The sequence below is a fragment of the Amblyomma americanum genome, chromosome 6, assembly GCF_052857255.1.
Source record: "Amblyomma americanum isolate KBUSLIRL-KWMA chromosome 6, ASM5285725v1, whole genome shotgun sequence".
Lineage (NCBI taxonomy): Eukaryota > Metazoa > Arthropoda > Arachnida > Ixodida > Ixodidae > Amblyomma > Amblyomma americanum.
In genome coordinates this window covers 55,065,631-55,087,886 of record NC_135502.1, presented here as the reverse complement: position 1 = coordinate 55,087,886, position 22,256 = coordinate 55,065,631, and the positions used below count along the sequence as shown (strand labels likewise).

General features: G+C 45.4%; 1 protein-coding gene across 2 annotated transcripts in view; it reads left to right on the top strand.

Moving 5' to 3' along the window:
- rsh (Rap GTPase activating protein radish) overlaps positions 1-22,256 on the top strand; it is a 396,216-nt gene that overhangs the window by 334,305 nt on the left and 39,655 nt on the right. For both annotated transcript variants that reach the window (XM_077626927.1, XM_077626926.1), the window contains 2 exons: positions 15,084-15,223; positions 20,466-20,630. In XM_077626927.1, coding sequence (XP_077483053.1) covers positions 15,084-15,223; positions 20,466-20,630 — 305 coding nt within the window. The remainder of the gene's footprint in view (positions 1-15,083; positions 15,224-20,465; positions 20,631-22,256) is intronic.

Below are 22,256 nucleotides of genomic sequence, written 5' to 3'. Positions count from 1 at the left end.
CCAGCAAGCGTACAGCCTTTGTAGCGGATAGCTCAACACATTTGCAAAAGAAAACTCCATACTTTTTTTACAGCTTGCGTCACCGCAAATTAGCAATGAGATGATCGTTGGTTGGTTCATGAGGCTTACCTTCCCATTGTGACTCGGGCTATAAGAGAGGCCGCAGTGGAGGGCTGCGGATAATTTCGACCATCTGGGTTTTTTTAACGTGCACTGACATCGCACAGCACACGGGCCTCAAGCATTTCGCCTCCATCGAAATGCGACGTGGCCGGGATCAAGCCTGCGTCTCTCGGGCTAGCAGCCGAGCACCATAACCACTGAGCCACCACGGCGACTTAACTATGGGTTGTGGAAGACCGTGTCACGTCATCAGTTACGATGCCCAGCCAGTTAGAAAATGTTTCACGCGGAATAACTCCGCTAAAAACAAAGCCACTAAACTATTTCCTGCTGACCTCTTTTTCATCCACACGTAAACATACCCCAAACTTCGCATTGTCAACAGTTTCAAGATCTGCATTGGCCAAAAAAAATGCTGACCTCGAATTCACTGCAAAAAGCACTGCATTTGTTTTATTCCGAAGTAATTAAGGTGCTTTTGACAACATTGCATGAGCGTGCTCGTACATATCCCATCGGTTGGCCCCTGCATCAACGAATGCGTATGTCAGAGGGGCTACCTTATCGCAGCTGCCTGTAGAAATGCGATGAAACTCGCGGATATTGAATGTGTCATACCCTGAATATTCACAACTGCTCAATTTTAGCACAAGAATACTCATATCAGCGTTTGTGGGCAACACTCGATGGTCTTGTTATGAAACGACGTCATGTCGTCCCCATGGGCGCCAAACGCCACCCAAGATCGGCCAGGTTGGTTGCCTTACGTGAAGTTTGTTCCTGAAATCACATCTCCAGCTGTCAAGCGGTCTGCTTAAGCGAGCTGACCTCGTTTCCTAGTAAAAAGAAGCCCCGTTTGTGAAACTGCAAGATATGTTTAATTGAAATGTATACGCCTGCGGACTCTCCTGAGCTTATTTTCTCACCTTTCTCGCACTCCGCTAGATTATGTTTGCAAGGCAGTCGATTTCCATGTTAAGCCCGCATAGCTCTCGTGCTGTTAGCTATAGTTACGAGATGAAATTTCACTTTTATACGTATCGTGAGCATATATACTTTTTGACCTGCGGAAATTGACGGAAAGCAATGAACCCATTACGCTAACATTTTTTGCCTACATGTTGTCGTTAAATAAAAAAGTAAGTACGGAACTGGGTGCAAAATATGAAAGAAATTTATGCATATTCCAAGTCCCCCGAGCAGAGCTGCTTTTATGCATATTTTGTGGGTTCGTCAGAGCCCAGTGGCTTAAGTCTGTCAACGCCGCTATGCAAACGAGCAGCACTAATAAAAATAAAACGCAGAAATTTTTAATGGGAGCTTCGTTTTAAATTCCGTTTAATGCTCCTGCACTGGCCCACGCTTTCGGTACACTTAGGGCACAAAACCTTCCCGCTAGCTAATCACATCCAATCTCGGATAACGTACACAGACCAGTGCTTTTTATTCCGCCATAGAGTTCTGCGTTATTCCTCGAAACTTTCTAAGAAGCAAGGAGCAGAATGCAAGAATAAGAGTAAGAAATGGAAGAAAAACGATTAATCGCAAGAAAAATCCTTTTGGCCCATCTATCTACAAGAAAGACAGAGTAGCTCCGAGGCGAAGCAAAGACATAGTGCGGGAGACGAAGTTTCTTGCATTGGATGGAAAGAAGAGAGAAAACAGATTAGAATATTCTAAGAAGCTGTGATATATTCTTGGAAAGCAAAGAAAAGAAAACAGAATAGCCTAACAAAAAAAGTTGCTAATAGCAGACAAACTGAAATGCTAAACAGTTAAGAAACTTCAAACTGATCCCTACGTTTTTTGCTTTGTTTTTTAGTGGGAATAAAAACCGACGTCTGAAATTTTTTAAGTATGCGTTCCGTCGCTTATAAAAAACATGAATCTTGGGAAGATGAAAGACACCCCTCGCGTGTTTATTCTGCGCCGTAGTCACCTTAAAGTTAATTTCGGCGCCCACTCAGTGGAAGCCACCGGATTTGCGGCGGTGCATCAGAAATGCTGAATATGCAAATTGCATTTTCCAAGTGCGTACGCGCACGGAGACACGTGCAGAAAAACAGCGACGTCAAGATAAATCTGCTTCTCATTTCTCTATTTTTTGTTTTCTTAAGTTTTCGTTCACCTTGTGTTCTTTAGTTTTCGTATCCGCTGAATAGAGCCCGCAATTCAAGACCTTTATTCTCACACCCCTGAAAGATCACCCTGCTTGTTCAGACTCCACAATTTAAAACACTTTTATGCAAAACTTCGTCGAAGGCTCTTAACGGTGAACGAAGCGGTGAGCCCTAGCATTAGTTGGAAAGCAGATTATCTTTGCAGATCTTCCGGGAATACTCTAAGGGATATAAGCAGAAATGACAGAGCGTCTGAAGCACTGCAAGTGTACGGATCTATTCTCCGTTAATGATTTACTAACATGTTAAAATCGCGTGTTGAGTCACACTTCTTTGCCTAGCCTTCTTAACTAGTATTTCACAGGCCCCTTCGGGGAATAATTTGCGGTTTCCACAAGTTACGGTCCTCATGTTAAGCCGATTATTTAGAAATGCTCAGCAAATGCGCCGCGTAATGATCCAAGCCCTATTTTAGCGCGCTTGTGGCAATGCTCCTATTAATCCTCAGTCGTTATTAAAGAATAAAGAAATCATGAAAGAAAGAGGGTTTATTGACGGGAAAGGCGGAGAGGTTGGCTGAAAAAATAAATATCTGGCCTGCTACTCTGCGCTGGGGAACGGGAAGAAATCATACTTAAAGTTAAAAGGCTCCGAAAGCTTCTCAAAGATGCTCTTAAAACATGCATATAGGTACAAGAAGGTTTCATGAGGCTGTCTATGTATTTTTATCTTGTGTGGTTTTTAATGGTCCCGTGTCGTAGAAAAGCCGGCGTCGTTGTCCATGAACGAAAAATCCCCTGAAAACATCCCCAGAGAAGCAACCTAACTGGCAGGTGGGCAACTATTTAAATTACGGGGCCTAGTGATGTCACCACAAACTGCCCACAGTATTCGTGAGCACACTTTCCATCGTGCTAGTTAGAAATTAAAAGAAAGTAATGCCTGGTCGCGACAGGTTTCTCGGGAGCAGCATCCTGGGTCTCACAAGCCCCCCTCCCCCCTCCCCCGTAGAGCAGTGGCGCACCGCATAACCGCTGCACCATTTCGCCAGAAGTGGTGTGAAGACTCCCAGTGATTTATGAATTTATGAATGTAAAATAGCGAGTGAACAACTCCCCATATAAGAGTATGAACCAATTAACTCTATCCGAACGCTCCGCGAGCTCTACCTTGAACGATTAATAACTGGACGCCCCACTCCAGTTGTAACCTACACAGTGCTGTGCGCGTGTGTGATTTAATTCCTCTAAAATGAACTAATCACGCGCACAACCTGGACACATTTCTTATTGTGTAAATAGTTTGTACATATTACTTATCCCCCTGTCCTCTATTCCTGTCCCCTCACCTCTTTCATTTCATTTCTCCATTCTGCCTGCTGTCCTTTATTTCCGCTGCCCCAGCTCAGGTGCTTCAGTATCGATGGCAGATGCCGGGGCTAGCAAAAATTTTTTCCTTCCTTTTTACTATTATTTTTAATAAAACCACTACCACCACCACCTATCGCGTTATACGCTTAAATTGAGGTTGTAGTGTCCCCTCCAGTTTTTTTTTTTTTCGCGGAATTTGAAGGCTCGCATTATTTGAAAACACGTCGCCAAATGCTGCGGTGACAGCAGCTGGTGTGGTGTGCCGCTGCCTGTCTGGCCTGGAAGATGAATGAGAGCCGTTCCCTTGAGTATTCAAAGCTTCAGAGTGTCAAGGATGCTACCAGAAGCTGAGCACATGACCTCCAGACGGCTGTGATGTTCCATACGTTTGTCTTCCGTGGCAATCTTGCAACTAGGACCCAAATTAACAGTTTCAGGCTCGCTTTCGGCACATGCGGCCGACGTCTGGCACTGGTGACCATCGATAGCCAGTTTGATCAGTATGCCCTGCGCATCTGCTTTCTTGGTGAAATAAGGCGCCTGTACTGGCGCACGCCGATGCGTGCGTAAAGGCAGCCGGTGGAACACATCGTATAAAGCAAAAGAAAAATAATAATAGCACGAAGTAAAAGACAAGCTTCATGCCTTACTGATGAAAATGAGTCAAAAATCAGTAATCATTGTAAACGCCGGGAAAACCCCCCAAGCTAAAGACAGAAAATGGAGGAGTCACTTCAAGTCGTGCCGAAATATGTGAACTGCGTTATGTGCAATGAAACCGAGGTTCATGAAAAGAGGCGCTACTGTACTTGTACAGTCAGTCAGTACAGTCAGTAGTGTACTTGCACAGAGCGTCTCACACTTCACGACCCGTACAAATCGAGTACCTACAAGGCGGTTTCACTAATTCATGTTGGGTGGTTTTGAACTATATATAAAAAATAACGCAGGAAAATATTGAACCGGTGAAAAACAATAGAAGCTCGTATGTGTTCTGTTAAACTTTCTTCCACCTACAGAAACAACCGCTTCATGAAACCAGCTCCCGAAACAGCAGCGACGGCTGAGGCCTCGTTACCATAGTGTTTTGATCGCGCGCAGGAATGTCAAGGTATTACAACTCGTCGCGCAGGAAAGGAAGCCCTAGCGTTTGTGAAACGCTGCTGTCGATTTCGCCTGAGTGGAATTTTGGAGTAATCCGACGTTTCTAGAGGTTAAAAAACATAGAAAAAAAACACTTACTAGCTTGACGGTGGAATTCAACCCGGACTTTTATTGAAAGCAGCACGGTTCGTTGGGATCACAAAACTGCAAGTGCGACAAGAACCGAGAAAGTACAAAACGCCCCGAAAGCATTTTGCGCGCCACTGGAGTATCTCTCGACTTCGTTTCACTGCGGGAGGAATCCCTCGCTTTTATCCAACAGAAATATCAGCGCGGTTTTCACGGCGCCTGTCGCAAGTTGTCGGTGCCCCGAAGGCAGCGAAAGGGCGGTATTCCTTCGCTCTTGTTACCCTTTTCTCCGCAGGGCTGCATTTTAGAGCCCTACAAAGAGCAAGCGATTCCAGTGCATATGGTAGAATGCCCATGCTGCGTAGGAAAAAAACAACTAGGGCATACTTCTGTCAACAGCACGAAAGCTTTCTTTGACAAATGTGTGAACTGCAAGCTTCGCACGAATTACGTAAGCGGCTGCGTGTTTGAGATTCTTTCAGTGTGATTTTTCCGCATCCTGAATATTTTGCTGCCAGGCAGCGTTCATGCTTCGTTACTCATCAACATTCGAGATGTAAACTTTTCATTTGAATGGGTGCACCGGCAGCTACACGCCGACAGGTCAACAGAACTGCTTGTTTGGTGCCTTCGAGTCCCTTGCGGTTGCAACCTGAAACCAAAGAGCCTGTTATATATGGAGCTCGTATGTGCAGTTATCATTTCAAACTAAACAGTGGAAGTGGCGAGTAGAATTTTGCAAGATTGCCCGCAAGGTGCATCACAGTCGCTTGTCGTGCATGTGAAGATCGTTAGTCCTGCTGAGTCAAGATTCCTTCGATGATTTAGAAGTCTTTTCAATGCAGTGATCAAAGAGAGCGCAGAAAGAAAAATTAATGCTAGCTTTAGATTTTACCGCTCTGATCCACAGACAGTTTAAAGAAACAACCAGCTGCCAGATCGCGCCTGCTTTTTATTGTTGCCACTTTTGAACCGCGTATTGCCATGTTTGCAGGTCCAGTCGGTCCTAAAAGAACACGCTACGTGAATGAGTCTAATTTGCAGAACAGCTTTCGAATGAGAAAGTGTTTGATGCTGGACGCCTCATGCTTTAGTGCTTCAGCAGCTAGGAGTGAATACGCAATCATAATATGAAGACTAAGGCAGAAGAGCAACTCGCATTAACACACAGCACTCGTAATCCCCTAAGGCACACCTGTACCTCAAAAACAATGGAGAGAGGAAGCATGGCCTGGGATTTTGAACTTTAGACAAGTCTAAGTGTTTTACGTAGCTTAAATTCATATTACCGTCCTTTGAAATTATTTTTTCCTCAAAACCCGAAAGGTGCCTTTCCTCTAAAGCCATCAAGTGTAGCTACTGTGGTGGCGTCATGAGTGCATGTTTTCTTTCCCTATTGCCGCATATTACTTTGTATGTACAAACGCCAAATAATAAGGTCACCCCTAAAGGTGATTGTTTTTGGTCGCTCAAATCTAATTGTACGCATAAGCGAAGTGCAGGCTCCTAAGGAAGAACACTGGCCAAATGTATTCTCTTGAAATTCGGTCGTTTAAAAGCATACCTGGAAATTATCGTAATCGAAAATTTATTCTAGATGTAGCAAGGAAAAGGCTAGGCGCATTTCTCCAGAAATGAAGGATCATTTTGGAGAATATTGCTGCTCATCGTCTGATCATCACAGCCGTTTTGAGTAATTCTACGATTTAAACTTAAAAAAAAAAGATAACGCACGTGAAGTAAATGCTAAACCATGAACAGAAAGTGATGATGCAGAAAACGTATTATAAGTGGCTCGCACTTTCGGCTGCACATGCGTGTGTTTTTTTTCTCTTGAGGCCATCACTACACCTCGTGCTGCAGTTTGTAGAAGTCGTAGCACACTTGCAGCCGATAATTTTTATGACGCTAAGCAGGCGAGTGCCTATCCCCTGGGTTGAAGCACTGCAATGGGGTGTTCAAACAGCTGACTCCCTCCCAGTTACATCGTCTGCTACAGATAATGAGAATAGAAAATCCGGGCTACTGCAGGCGACGACACGTGCGCGCTAATGAGCTGCTCATTACCTTATCGCGCAAAAAATAAAAAATAAAATATTTTGAGCTGAGCTTGCGATGGCCTGTTTCTTGGCATGCTCGCTCATTGGCTGCGTAGGCTTGGTGCCGACAAGCTTCGACATCGCGGGCCTCCCCTTCTTGATTTAGGATCCTCGTTCTCGACTGACGCTGTTCCGGGAACATTGACGGACCTAATATATCTGCACAGAAGAAAAAATGGGCCACTGCTGCTGGTTAACTCATGGGAAGCTGATGTGTGAGCAGTGCATTCAACCTCACGTTTGGTCTGCGATCTCGCGCTTATGTTTCTTTTTCGTTATGTATATGTTATGCTGTATTTTTTGTTATTTTTTGGTATGCCTATATTTTTCATGCCGTTGTTTTTGTTTTTGTCTCTTGATTACTTTTTGTTTTCGTTTTTTGTGCGGAGTGTAAAACGTACCTTTTTGTTTAACTGCAAGAACTTGTAAACTCTGTTTCGCATAATTATTTTTTTACGTCGCAGCAAGACTGCTTTCTTTGTTGCGATCTATTTTATGGCTATGTGGAGTACTTTTGTAGTGTTACCCTGCTGAGCTGCTTTATGAAATTAACATGTACCAATACTTCGTCAGTCAGCTCAGTGTATCCTCTAATGCATAAGATAGTTCCCTGAAGTTTTTTTCTTGGAATGCATGTAACCTTTACTACTTCCCGCTGTCGCTATGTTTGAGCCCTCCTAGCTACCTGCAGAAAACAAAAAGAAAGCCTAGAAGTTCTCAGAAAGCACTTGATCTTCAAGATCAAACATAACCGAAGACAAGAAAAAAGATAGAAATGGTATTCCGACCACTATGCTAGAAACGCACCAAATGTGATTGAAAGCGCTAAGACCGCGCCGGAACTTCCACGGTTAGGGAAAAGTTCTGGCTCACTTCCAAGTGCAGCAGAAGTTTCTCTTTGTTCTCTTGTCTGGCGTGCGGCCTTCATTTGCTCAGTACGAACATGCCTGCATGGGAGGCTGTTACCGCACCCGCTGAGCCTTCTGCACGCGAGCTGCCTTTTCCGCGAAGAGCAAATTGCATTGATTCAATGTTTCGCCATACCAAAGGAGGACCTTTCTTGGGAAAATGAATCGCAAACAGAAGTCGAAGACGGCTGTCTCGGCACCGCACGAAATTTGGACAGATTTCGCCTCTACGACTCGTCTTTCTCCATCGTCTAGTCCGGAACGTATTTGCTTGAAATTCGCCTGTGCCCGCATATGTTAGCATTGCACCGACGGTGGAGGTCCTCAAGTGAGTTTAGTTTCTTTTGACAAAAAGCTAGACGGCTTGAACTGAATTAGAACTCAATTTTTTATAACGTCCTCCCCAGAACTCCCACATACTTCATTGGCGTGATATTTATCGTCACGCCAGTGCTCCGTATTTATGGCCTGTCGCCTCAGAAAGAAGAGTTTGTTATGAACTTGCACACCCACAAACAGCACAAAAAAAAGGGTCACCATCGACCAGCATAGCAGTGGATAAAGAATATATTGTAACGGGTTTTTAGAAGGCCCATCTCCAGCGGCCCATCTTCCTCTTTACAGTGTGTTTAAAAATTTAGAGAAAAATAGGCCATAGCCTTAGAAGCCTGGAGATTTCTCCAAAGTATCTGCGCCAGCAAGGCTAATTACCTAGCTGGGCAGTTTTCTACTTCACGGTGGTGGTTATCGCTACCTATCCTTGATTTTTAGCGAAGATATGCAACAAAAAAAATGTGTTTTCAGGCGTGAACTGAGTTTGAAATTGCATCGCTGCTCTTGTTCTTTTTTCTCGTAGCGGTGGGCGTTTAAAACATTTTATAAACAATGTTCTGATTTGATCACAGAAAAACGAGAAAAATATCTTAATTACCTCTGCCGTAAAACTGTTAGCCCACTGAAACTGAAGTTCCTATAAGGTAGAGCCGCCCCCCCCCCCCCCCCCCCGATTAGTCGTAAAAAGCAAAACTTACTCCAATGAGCCAGCATCCTACATAAGAGGCTACTCTATCAGCCATAAAACACCGTTACTTTCGCCTTAATGAGCATTGCGAGAGAGAGCAATTTCGCCTTTATTATGCCTAATCGGTTCTGTAGTAAAGCTGTGCTTTGGTGTCTTCTTAAAGGTCGCTTCTGTTAAATGGGAGTGAGGCGTTCTTACTTAACGAACGCAGAAGTGATCATAAAGTATATTGATGACACTGCTGCACTTTGAGGCTTCACTTCGATGGTCTGAAGCAACGAGAGCACAGACGCACGAGTTTCGATGTATTCTGTTCCTTCGTGCTGGTGACGGCTTTGCAAAAAGAAAAGTGCTCTAAAGTAATCCCGCTTCACTGATTCAGGTTTATTATATTGTTGCGTATTATTTTGTTGGCTACACAAGACGAAGTCTTTCCGAGTTTTAAGCCATGATGGACAAAAAATAAACTGCTTGGTACCATAATAATGCAAAATGTATCATTCATATTTTATAGCAGCTAACAGCTACAAAACCAGACCGTCACCGGGAAACCCACTTAGGAATTAAGTGCGCCTGGCTGGTAAAAATTGCGCCTAAAAAAAAAGAACGGTGAAAGAGCGGACGCACGCCAAAATAATGCAAGATGTAGGGGCCCTAGTATTTGAAAAGGTATGTTTAACTGCGTTAGAAGTATAGTCCTGTTGCTGCAAAAACCAGCTGTCTGTCTGTGAAAAATCATCCTCCAGGGCAGTCTCCGGCTCTGGGAGGCGCCTCCTACGAGGCACCTCTGGTGGTTGCACCTCCGGGCCCCCACCGGTTAAAATGCATCTCCCACCCACTAGCCTGCACCCAATACCCACCTCGACCCTCTAGAAGCGCACCCCTCCCCCCCATACAGCACCCACAATCACCCTTCGGAAGCGTGCACCTATTTCCACCCTACAGAAGACTCCACCCACCAGAAGACCACGGTGAAAAATTCAAAGGCGCACTGGGAAGGTGATCGACGTAAAATCGAAATGCAAAATCAATACACCTGACACAGTATGATCCCAGTATTTTTTCTTGATTCATGCTAAGGGCAATGCCTCGATTACACGGAGATGCATATAAGTCTGCCTCGACTGCGATGGCGAAGACGATGTCAACAGGCACTGAAACGGATAATCTCGACTAGGATATCGCTGCTCGCAGGCTTAGTAAAAGGAGTGGGCGATCAAGACAGAGAGGCAGAGGACTCCCACGCGTGCGGGGAGCTCTGCTAGGTTTCACAGTAGTAACAGTGGCGGCTTATGAAAAAAAAATACTGGAGGCACTTAACGAAATTTTCACACCACACGAGTAATTCGAAACTTCGCAATTCTATATGAAATCTAATTCAATTCTATTCAAAATATATTCCAATTTTATTTCAGTTCTGTTCCAATTATATTCTATTCCTTTGCAGTTGGTGCAGTTGTAAGTACTTGTACTGACTATTACTGATTAGCGCAGCGCAGCTGTGGCTCAGTTGTTGTGGCGCTCAGCTGCTGACCCGAAATACGCGGGCTCGACCCTGGCTGCGGCGGTCGAATTTCGATAGAGGCGAAATTCTTGAGGCCCGTGTACTGCGCGATGTGCCCAGCATGTCGAAACTTCCGGAGCCCTTCACTACGGCGTCCCTCATAGCCTGAGTCGCCTTGGGACGTTAAACCCCCATAATCCATAATCCATCCATATTATTGGTTAGCAGTACGTATTTTCCCGCCTTTGAAGTCGTCCCATCCTTTCGACCAGTCGCGAGTTTTGTGACGACGCCACTTTTTGGGCGATGCTGGGTTTTCGCGTCAGTGAGCGATCTAATGCTTTCGCATTAAAACAGTAAGAAATAAAAATAGAAGGCAAAGATGGGCGCGGGCCGTGGCAACTGCCATCTACTATATTAAGTGCCTGAGCTGCAGCCGTTGGAAACAAGAGGGACAGGGGAGAAGATAGGGAGGCGAAACACAGATAGGAGGGATCCTGAGAAAGGATAGGGGGTGATATTATACGCACTGTAGCCTATGGATGTCAAATAGTTCATTGTTTTAAATACGTTATGGTCTGCATTCTAATGCGCCAGTAGCGGTACGGGGAAAGGAGGGGAGGGGGGAGGTTTGTCTATATCTTAAAAGTAATAGAGAGGGCTGCCTTCGTTTCACTGAACGGAAGACCTGGAGGCTGCTAATTGGGTGCCGCACGCGTCTTGTATCCATCGCGGAGCCGATCTCCAAACAGCGGCGCCACCGGGTTCTCGAGGGAAAGGAGGACGCTGGTTAGGGCTTGAAGGCGACCTCTGGAGGTGTGGGATCCAGACAGATCCAGGGACGGAGCGAGGGTATAGGCCCGAGTTCCCATTGATAGATGGGAAGGACACTAAGGCGAGCTGCCATACGCAGCTGCAACAGCGCAAAAAACTGCGCACAATACTGAAGGGAGGGCGACACAGCGCTTTTGCTTTGTGGGGACTACGTTATGTACTAACAAACTCTCGACGTAGCCTATCCTCTGGACATAGTCGATATGCCATCCATCGCCGATGATGGAACGTGCGCAGTAACACTGGCGCACAAAATATCATTGATCGACAACATGATCGACGGGGGACGTGTCCTCCCTGGCGTCGGACTGCGTGTGCTCTGTGGCCGCGCTTTTGGTCTTTTTAGCTCGTTCTTTAGTTCTGCGCCGTATGCCTCAGCACCGTCCGCAGCATACAACCTGGCACTAAGTAAAACACTTTGCGGCAGAAGTTGGCACATAGCTTGTAGAATAATGAGCACAGCAAAATGACAGCACTCTTTCGTTGTTCCCCCAGCCTCTCCTCATGGCTATATAATCAGCCATCCCTGGAATCAATAAAGAGCTACAAGCAACGCGTGTTCCGTCATTCCTCCTCCTGTGTATTGTCATTTTGTTCCGTTTCACCTGCTACAATGGCGTCTTGGCAGCTTGCCAAGATGCTGTCGGGCCAGGGCTGTTCGGGCTGTTTCTAAAGGATTCTTTGCTTTCATATGACAGTTAACGCGCCAAAAATTAGCGTTATATACCCGCCATCGTCCTGTGAGCTTTTTATCCCTCTACGCCATTCATTTCCGAACGAGAAAGGCGCAGAAGCTTCAGTTTCCAATTTCTACGCTGCGTCTTGCAGCGTTCGCAAGCCTACCCCGCAGGTCTAGAAACAATCGCCTCGCGCTTTTACTTGCGAGATAGAGTATCTCAAAGGCAGTCTGCTCACAGGCGCACGTGTAAGCCCATTGCATGGGCAGAACAGCCGGCTGCTAACAGTGTGGTGCAACAGGCTCTGCCCGTGCTCCGCGCTTCCCTTTAAAACACGAGGAGAGAAAAAAATTCCACTCGCAGAGGCTTAAGCGCGGCTTGCTAACGAAACCTCCTTGTAGAGGAGGGGAGAAAGAGAGAGAGAGAGAGAGAAGAGAGAGAACATGGCAAAACTGCTTGATCACGACTGTTGTAGCTGAGCTAATAATGAGTTCTTGCACAAAATTTATGTGGCAGTCCTTCCCTCACCCGGTGCTTTACGACCACTTAAGTATAGCAAGATTTTCGGCTAGACATGGGGTCAATATTCGCTTAACGCCCATATTGTGCTGTTTATCTTCTAGGTTTAACTCCCAAAGGCCCTATGAATGCTAAGCATTTGAGACGCCTTTGGACAGTACCAAGAAGACTACCAGTTTTTTAATTATTCGAAAGAAGCGCGATATAACCGCGTTGTCACAATGAGACAAATGAATTCAGCACGTTATTTCGGCTCAAATTCCTGCTTTCACCACTAGTGCAGGCAACTAAGAGCGCTTTGATGCTCTGTTTACTCCAGAATAGCGCTATTAAGCGTTTTCATTGCTTTGCCCTAGATCATTTAAAAAAGGTGTGCTTCACGGTCCTAGCCCGAAGCCGGTCTCGTAGACTACCTCAGAAGCAGCAGCCGCATTTTAAGAGAATTAAATTCCAGCCAGAGGGTAGTCACTCTGGGAACTCATGATAAAAGCTGAAGCGAGGCTTGTATTGGACATTCTATCTGTACATGTCGTTCTGGATCTGCTAAAAAGAAGGGGAATTTCGCTCGCTTCATAAAACGCCGATAAAAAGCACTAACGGCGCCAGACAATCGAAAGAAATATGTGAATAAAATACATAACATTCAGAGACCCGCCAGAGTCTGCCGCAATCGGTGAGTTTCAGCGCAATAGCGGATTCTTCAGCGAACTTCAAATGAAACGACCTTTCTGGTGGCGGCGCGCGGGTTGTGCCTTGGGGATCAAGCCAGCACTGGGCTCCGCGTATTGCTCTTTGTTAGTATAGCTGGATTTTTGTCCAACTTAGTACTTGTTAAAATGGCTTTCCATGAGCAGGGGAAAACAAAAATGAACCAGCGGAACTCGGGCTATTTGTGGGTATATTTGCGATACAGCCGCCGATTCTCGAAACAGGCTCAGAGCGCATAACGCAACAGCAGCGTGGGGTTGACAGCTTTTTAACTGTGACGAAACCGCCTTCCAATAACTTGGAACCTCATTCAATTTAACGCGCAGTTTCACGTCTTCTTGTAGTATTTCGCTCTTTAGGACTTTCTTTTTTTCCTGCGTCCTTGCTATCGACTGGTTAGTGGGCCGCACAAAGTAACGCTAAGAAATCCAACCATGACCACAGATCTTTCTGTGAAAAAAAAATTCATTCATTCATTCATTCATTCATTCATTCATTCATTCATTCATTCATTCATTCATTCATTCATTCATTCATTCATTCATTCATTTAAAGAAAGTAAACAGACGTGAAAGTGCAAGAAATGATACAGAATGGCCACTCCCTGTTTAGTCTATATTTTAAGGTATATATTTGTTGCATGGCAACAAAGCTGACTCTTTGCAAGCGTTGTGCACAAAAATGCCTCCGGCTGTTCGAAAGGCACAGAGTAATTGCGTGCCCGTATGCCAATGCCTGTCTAGGTTCACTGCATTTGGCAAGCGGCTATGTATTGGCTTGTCCCGGCGGCTGTATGCAGTAGCTGAATGGTCTCATTACATTAGCAACAACGGACGAGCGCGTGGCTGTCGCCTCCGTCAGCTCCCTCTTGTGGTAGCCGCGGGAATTTTCGACAAGTTTATTTATGCCTGCGCTCTACAGCAGTCGAACCTAGTCGCTCAGCGACATGCCCTTCTCTTCTTTTAAATGAGGGGGGAGACGGTTCAGGGAACGAGCATGAGCGAAAGGGTCAGTGACGGTCGCTTAAACGGTGGTTAAGACCTACTGATCCCGTCCTGTCGTTTTCAAGACTGCCTTGCAAAAACAAACTGAAAAAAAAAGTGCGCATATTACGCCAGTCGTTAACTGGATGGTATGAAAGAGGCAAGAGTGGGACCCTAGGTGATATTTTGTTATTTTCATGCGCCCTGCACAACTAGCATCACAGTCTTGTCGTGGTACGGACGTTTCTACCCTTCTAGATCAAGATGGCTAAGACAACGTCAAGTAAATTCGAGAGGACACTTGATAAAAAATAAAAAACAACAACCTGGAGGTTGAGAGGACTGAAGCTGATATAGAGCACTGTCAAAGCGAATAAGAATGCCCAGTCTCTCTGGCACGTACCTTACGGCCAAGAAGTAGATATTTCAGTCATTCTCAATAGTTGAGAGTCTTCCATATATGTTCATAGTCCTTAGTATATTTCTAGGAAACGAAGGATGCAAAGAGCCAAACATGCTTGTGCGTGCCCATAGTCTCTCATGTACCATGGGATAAGCAGCGCTTGCAGATGGGGAAAGCAAAGGAAAAGACGACAGACACAGCTACGCTGAAGTTAAAACTTTACTTCTGAGGAATTTGATCCGCGCCTTTTGTGTGCCAGAGATACGGAGGCGCGCACGTACGGTGGTAGCTGCGCATGCGCGTTGTTTGGCTGCTCTCTGTATCTGGAAGATGGACAAATGGACGAAAGGATAGACAGGCTTAAAAGGAGAGAAGTCCACAAACAAAACGCACACACATACGGATGCTCATGAACCAGGGAAATTCACTTTATTGTTAGAGATGATTTTTTTATGTCGGAGGAATTCCCTGATAGGTTGTTGACTTGAGACACTGCAGAAGAACGCGCGTAAGCAAAAGCAGCAGGACTAGGTAAATTGTCATTGCAGACCTCCTCCTCCAAGACCTCCTTTTCGCCGCAGGTTTCGACAAGTACAAAGGAGGCCTGGACACCGTCCACGACCTGACCGGCACCGAGTCCGTGTACACTGCCTGGAGGTGCATCGAGATCATGTTCCACGTCTCGACCATGCTCCCGCACGAGGAGCACGACCCGCAAAAGGTTCACATCCCGTAATCTGCTACCTCTTTTTTTAATGGGCTCTCGCTTGGTTTCATTTCGTTCGACCGTGACACGTTCCTCTGCGTATGCCAGTATGTGGACCGTGATAAGACGTGGAACCTCCTGGGTGACGGTTAACAATGCTCCGACCAGTCGCCGCTCATTAACATGGCGGCAAGAGATATTATACTCGTTTACGACGCGAATGCGCCAATTCAAAATTACAATAATCTTTTCATAGAAAAAAAAACAAATTAGGAGATGCTTTAGCATGGCTAAGCGCGAGGTATTGGGCAGTAGCACTAGTTGGAGTGGGCAATTAAAATCCTTAAGTGCTAAAGGCATTCGACCTAAAAGTCTTTACCATAGAGGCCTTTAGCCTAAACGTCCTTGCCAGGTATACACACCTGGAAAGTTGCTCTCAAGCCGGTGCGGTGGACAGGTGGGCTGCCTGCCACAAAGCAGGCTTTCAGGGTCGTACGTATGCCCGAAATGCACTACCGCACTAAAATGTGCAAGCGAAGCACCGACGAAGCTTTCCTTAACCCTTAAACGCGCACTAAAGAGGAATCTCAACTCGTCTTTTTATCGCGGGAACTCTATCTACACGTTCCGGACATTGTTAGAAACTTCGAATTATTGTCCTGTGCAGCCGATTCTCCTAATTGAATTGGATTAAACGGCCTTCGTTTGAACTCAAGCAGTAGGTAGGAGGAGTCAACCAACGCGTCAGCCAGTCCCGTGCCGGCTGCCGCTCTGCCATCGGCGGAGTGATACGTAAATCAAAGAGTCCACGTGTATTTTTATTTCCGTGGGCCTAATTTGCGACTATATTGTCTGTGACTTAAACTGTTTATTCACAGAAACCTCAAAACAACATGAAAGTGAAAGCGAAGCCGCCACTGGACTGACTGAAAGGCACTACAGGCGTTGGCTGACTCCGCCTACCTACCGTGTTGAGTTCCAAAAAAAAGGCGGGAGCCGAGACGCTTAATTCGATTTAATTAGGGCAATTGGCCGCACAGGACCATAATTCGAAGTTTCTAAGTATGCCCGGGACGTGTAGATAGAGTTCCCGCGGTAAAAAGAGGAGTTCAGAATCCTCTTTAGAGGAGCGTTAAGGCGATATGTACACAACTGTGCGGATAGCCAACTGGCAGCTTTTTCTGACAAAGTGGTGCACCGAGCGGCTACTCACACATATTTGTGTCACGTGAATTTGGCCTCCTTCTATCGGAATTAGGCTGGTATTTTATGCCGACTACTAAACGCTGTAAACAACATTTATCAAAATAGCTTGGTAGCACATTCTCTACCGTTTTCATGTAGACATATTTTGCAGCAGTAATGCAAGTTATTTTTTTTCCTGAATTTTTTAGTGAAGTGCAGCTTCAAAAAATAAAGTGGTTCTACCATCCGTCGGTCGTTTATCTGACCAATCATGGTATTTCGATGCTGCAATTCTCAACCACTGTGATACTTTGTTCGAAACGTTTTATTGGTCATTTCAAAAGGAATGCTTTGAACTATGCCTTCCGTAACTAACGAATGGACTTTCTTCAGGCCGAGATAGAGTTCTGAGGCGGAAAAATATTTGTTTTCAATCGGTATAGTGAGCGGCGCCTGCAAATAGAAACGGCAAAGTGTTCCTGAAAAGGCGAATATTGACTGAAGAAAGGAAACCTTTTTGTAGTTTGCATGCCAACGCTGTACTACTGCGCCTAACTTATGGAAGAGAACGGATCAGCGCATCAAAAGACAAGGTAGGAATATGGAAGAATAACAAAGAACAGAAGCTTTTCTTGCTTCAAACTTACACGGAGTCAACGCGGAATATGCGGAAGTAGATGGAAGGCTGAAGCAGGTAAAGTGCAACAATTACTCATTATTCAATGAGGCGCCATGGAAGACAAATTTCGGTCCAGTGGAATTTCTACATTTAGAGACGCAGATTGACACTACATACATTTGTACTAAATATACATGCCTGGTAACATAAAGACTTCTACTGCTATCAAAAACTTGTGCATTTCGGAGGGCGCTGGCAAGTCTTATAGTAATTGTTATGTCAGCCTATCGGCTCTGCTTCGGGCCACCGTTCACTTAGTGGCTGGAATCTCACAGCCATTTTTTTTTTATTTTATGGAAGCAGATGTATCAAATGAGGTTTCATGAGTTTACGGCATCTTAATTTTCAAGAGCAGTAGCACTATAATAGTAGCAGTAGTGACAGCCGTACTCCTAGTAACATTAATAGTACTAATAATTGCAGTAATAGCAGATACCTTGTCAGCTAATATTAGAAGGAAGACTAAATGACACCACTAGATTGCAGCGTTGCCATGTCAGTGCGATGGCTATTGAAGATGTTTTATTCCCAGCATGAGATGATCGTTTTTGTCCCTTGGACATCACAAAGGGTTCTTTCAGTGGAGAGAAGATACACCTGTCGGCAGCACTTGTTTTTCTGGGGACAGTGAAAATTCAGGTACTCTTGCTGTAGGCTGAAATAGAAATCTGTTATTTTGTTATTTTTCGCATTGCTTTGGTTGCCTTCCGCGAGGTCGCTTACAATGGCGCTGAGAAGCACTTCGTAAGCGCGTACCTCCTGGACTCATATCGTTTATCAAAGTTCGCTAACGTCAGTGTGACCACGTCGTAAGTCCTGGACGTTGTATTCCGTTAAAAGCTAAAAATGGCACTTTTCTAATGGACGCATATACAGTACTCCTGGACCGACTGGCTAGTGCATACGAGGCCAGAGCTTTCCAGTGCTTCACATACGCCTTCGGGAGCTTAAGATTCCCTTTCGCAAAGATCGCTGTTCTCTTTCAGCCATTCCCGAATCACAGATCGCTCGCGGAACGGCACAATGTGTTAGGCAACATTGCTTCAGATTTCATCTTTATTTTTTGAAAGCTAACTAACTCACAGGGAAGCACCGGGCCGCGACGATAAAGAGAGATACGCGAATATATCACAACAAGGTTTTTATAAAGCCAAAGAGGGCTGGTAAATAAGTAGACGTGAAGGAAAACGAGAAATATTGCCACAAAAAAAAACACGAAAAATTTTGCTCTCCTCAAGAAAAGGTGATCCGCAAGTTAAACAGCAAACGCCGAAGGGAGTTCTCTCGGGAAACACAGTAGCCAGGAAATTGATCTCCACTGGCATCTTTGAAGTCGGCGAAGCATGTTTCAGGACGGATGGGCTCAGAAGATGCGTACTTCTTTTTATCTTTTTATTTTTTGTTATATGCGAGCGCATCGCGGAAGAGGGAACGCGATGCAGCCGCGCCGAGTAGAGCGCACTTATCAGGAGGCGGTGAATTTTTTTACGCCCATTCTGACGAGTTTCCAGTCCCTCCTTTCGTAAATTGAAAACAAATGTCCCCCCGGGAACGATCTTTCGCACTGTAGAGCGCTCTCGGTATACGGTTCCTTCTTATCTTATTTCCCTCGTATTCGTTTTGAGTGCCGTTTGTCGCGCTGTTTCGTTATCTTTCATTCCCGGGATAGCGCGCAATTTTTTTTTAAATTGCTGGGTTACTTGCTCTCTCTTCATCGGGCTATAGGCCTCTGGGAGCGATAACTACGGATCGCTAGGCTTAGCTTCAGCGCCGTCTCACGCAGTTTTCGCCCAAAGTGGTTAAGAGGACAAAAAAAAAATGAAAGAGAGAAACCGAAGCAGCTGGAACGAAACAAAACAAAGCAGCGAAGAGGGACAATCGAGACGTGACCCTAATGCCCAGTGAAGCGCCTTAACATTTCCGGCATCATAGCGGCTGCCAAAGTGAAAATATCGATTGAGCAACATCATCTGCTAAAAGAGCGATCGTCCAAGAATCCTCTGGCGCTTTACGTTCAAGAAAAACTGTTTTTGGTAATTTAACCTCTTCGCTGCCGACGTAAGCGGGACGGAAGAAGAAAAACTTGCAACTCATTTCAGAGTTTCATTAGACACCTCATCAACAGTACGTAAAAATTAATTATGCAGAAACTTCTATACTTTCCAGTGGAAAATGCTTTTCACAATTGTAGACAATTACTTGCGAACAAAATGAACTTCACGAAATCAGATTAGCAATTTTGTTCTAAAGCACTTATGTTTGAAATATATATTACAGCTATTAACTATAGCAAATAAAGGAATTAAATATAGAAAAATAAAATTTCGAAAACAACACTCGGTCGCTCAATGCCGCGCAAGCAGCAAGGCGTCATTTTGGTGCTTTTAAGCAATGATTCAGTGGACAGGAGGCAGCACCTCTCAGACAGCAGATGAACCTTGATCTGCACTTCCAGCGGCGCGATATTTGAATGCTGATTAATGACTCGCTCAGCCGTATGGTGCTTCTCCATTATTGTCCACAAATTTTGATGCTGGTAGCGAAGAGGTTAAAGTTATTTACTTCTCATGGTTGTTGTGCGAGAGGAAAAAGATTGCTATACTCGTGTGTCCTTTTTTTTCATCAAGTCGAGGTATTTTTTGATCGTGACTGCTATAAAATGTTGCTTCAAAAGTGATTCAAAGCGGGAACGCAATGCATTAGATAAAGCCAATTTTTATGTTGAACATAACCTCAAAAGAAAGTTATAAGAGTATTAATTCACAGTGAGGATGCAAGTATTCTAAAATTAATGCAATGGGAGGGGGGTCTGGACACAAATCTCAAGACACCAATGAAGGAAGCATGCAACCACCACTGTGTAGTTACAAATTATTTGAATTTTTATGCAAAATATCATTTTAAAGATTATGTAAAGAATGTTTTTATAACAAATCAGGGTAGTTACTCGTTTCCCTACCTCTGAAACTGTTTTACACGACAGATATGTCAATTGTTTCCGCCACCGCGCATGTCATGTGCGAGGCTTACCATGCGGTTTCTTGACTTCTGAAACAGTTTTACACAACAGATATATCATTGGTTCTGCCACCGCCCAGTCATGTACGAGGCTGACCGTGCGGTTGTAATGCTAACAGTGGCAGTAGTGTTTCTGCCGTACCAGAAAGATCAGTTCGTCCCCACTGCGGGAACCCTTTAATCAGCTTCTAACTACACCTGGACATCTGACATCTGCACATCAGGGATATCTGACTTCCACAGAGATCTTAATCGTTATCACCTTCTTGGCATGGGAAAGGGCGACAAGTTTGCGAGTTTGGTATTAGTATCATGATTACTTCGTTAGACTGAGTTTCGCACATGCGAAGCGACATGACCTTTCCGGCTGCGCAGCTTCAGAAGAAGCGGCACATCGGAAACGACATCGTGTGCGTGGTGTTTCTGGAGGCGGACAACACGCTCTTCTCCCCGGCCTGCATCAAGTCGCACTTCCTGCACGTCTTCATCGTGGTGCGAGCGTCGCCCAACAAGCCGCCCGGATCGCACACCGTCTACGAGGTAACTGTGTCATTCCTCCCTCCCTTCCTCTCTTCTCCCCACGCTGCTACCGTAACCACTCTGGGCCGAGGTATACGCGGAAAACATCACGCGCATGGTTCGAGCGATAGATGTGCTTCGGGACTTCTCTGTTGCAAGTGGCCGCCGCGGTGTCTCAGTGGTTGTATGGCACTCGGCTACTGACCCGAAAGATGCGGGTTCGATACCAGCCGCACCGGTCGAATTTCGGCAGAGACGAAATCCTAGAGGCCCGTGTACTGTGCGATGTCAGTGCACGTTAAAGAACCACAGGTGGTCGAAGTCTCCGGAGCCCTTCACTACGGCGTCCCTCATAGCCTGAGTCGCTTTGGGACGTTAAACCCTAATAAACCAAGCCATCTGTTACAAGCAACATCGCGATAAATGTTGATATCACTGAATGTGAAATTAACAAGATGCCTGGAGAGAATTTCGTTCAGGTACTGCCGAGCAATTAGGAAGATGTGGGCAGGGCTATGAGTGCTCCTGGTGACGTCATGGGTATGCTATTAAGTCCATTTTGACGGATAGCACACCGCAAAAAAGACGAGACACGTAAGGAAGGCACACACAAAAAAGCTTCTTGTATGCGCTTTCCTCACGTGTCTCCTTTTTTTGCGCGGTGCTATTCATCAAAACTAATCAATAGCAATATACCCAACTTTACGCCCTGCTTCAAAGTGATTTAGGCCGGCTTGCAGCGACTAAAATGGGAATGCTGAGAGTGGTGCGCAGTGTAGCTATTCTCTTTTAACTTCTTCGCCACGGGTCAGACCGAGAAGTTTGATGGTCTTGTAGCGCTTTAAATTCGTACAATTCTACGGTCAAATACGGGCACTTCCAAAGATCCATATCGCTCCAAGGTTCCTCATGTCACTCATTGCGACTGATTTTCAATGTTTTTCGTTTAGCTTGTCTAGGTAGAGCACCCGCCTCGGCTTCGCGAGGTAGTGGGTTCGAATCCCGCTGCCGGCAGGTTGCCCAGCGGTTTACTCAAAATGGGTACAAGCTATGCCCCAGCCTGGTGTTCGGCTTGCTGGGGTTGCATGGCTTGGCAACGGAGCCTGCGCCTTCCAATCCCGTCACTGTGGGCTTGAAGACGCAGACCGAAAGACGAAGACAAGTCCTATTGTCGAAACGTTGGCAAGCACCCTGAGGCTTTCCTTTCCCTTGTTAACTTTGGAATTGTATAGATGACGTCACTTTAAAACGCCATCTTTCCCTCTATCTTACGCTTGTTATGCCCCTTGCAACTCAGATAGTTATTACCAGGAGTAGTGGTTCTGTGGTAAAGCCACTCGGCAGCTGGGTTCGAGGACTCGAAATACGGCTCGCGGCGGTCGCGTTTCGATGAAGGTGAACCGCGAAAGATGCACGTGGGATTCGCGGTGCCAGTGCACGGTAAAGAAACCGAAGTGGCCGAAATTAGCCCTGAAACTTGTACTATGGTGAACCTTTATCCTTTCATTCTTTTCTTTAATTCCCTCCTTAATCTCTTTTCTTAAAACGAGTTTGTAAATTCGCATTGAAAGAAATAGAGCCTGTCGTGGAAACGAAGCCCGGCCAAGCTACTCGAGTAGTTGCTCTGAGCGTGACCTTCCTTTCATA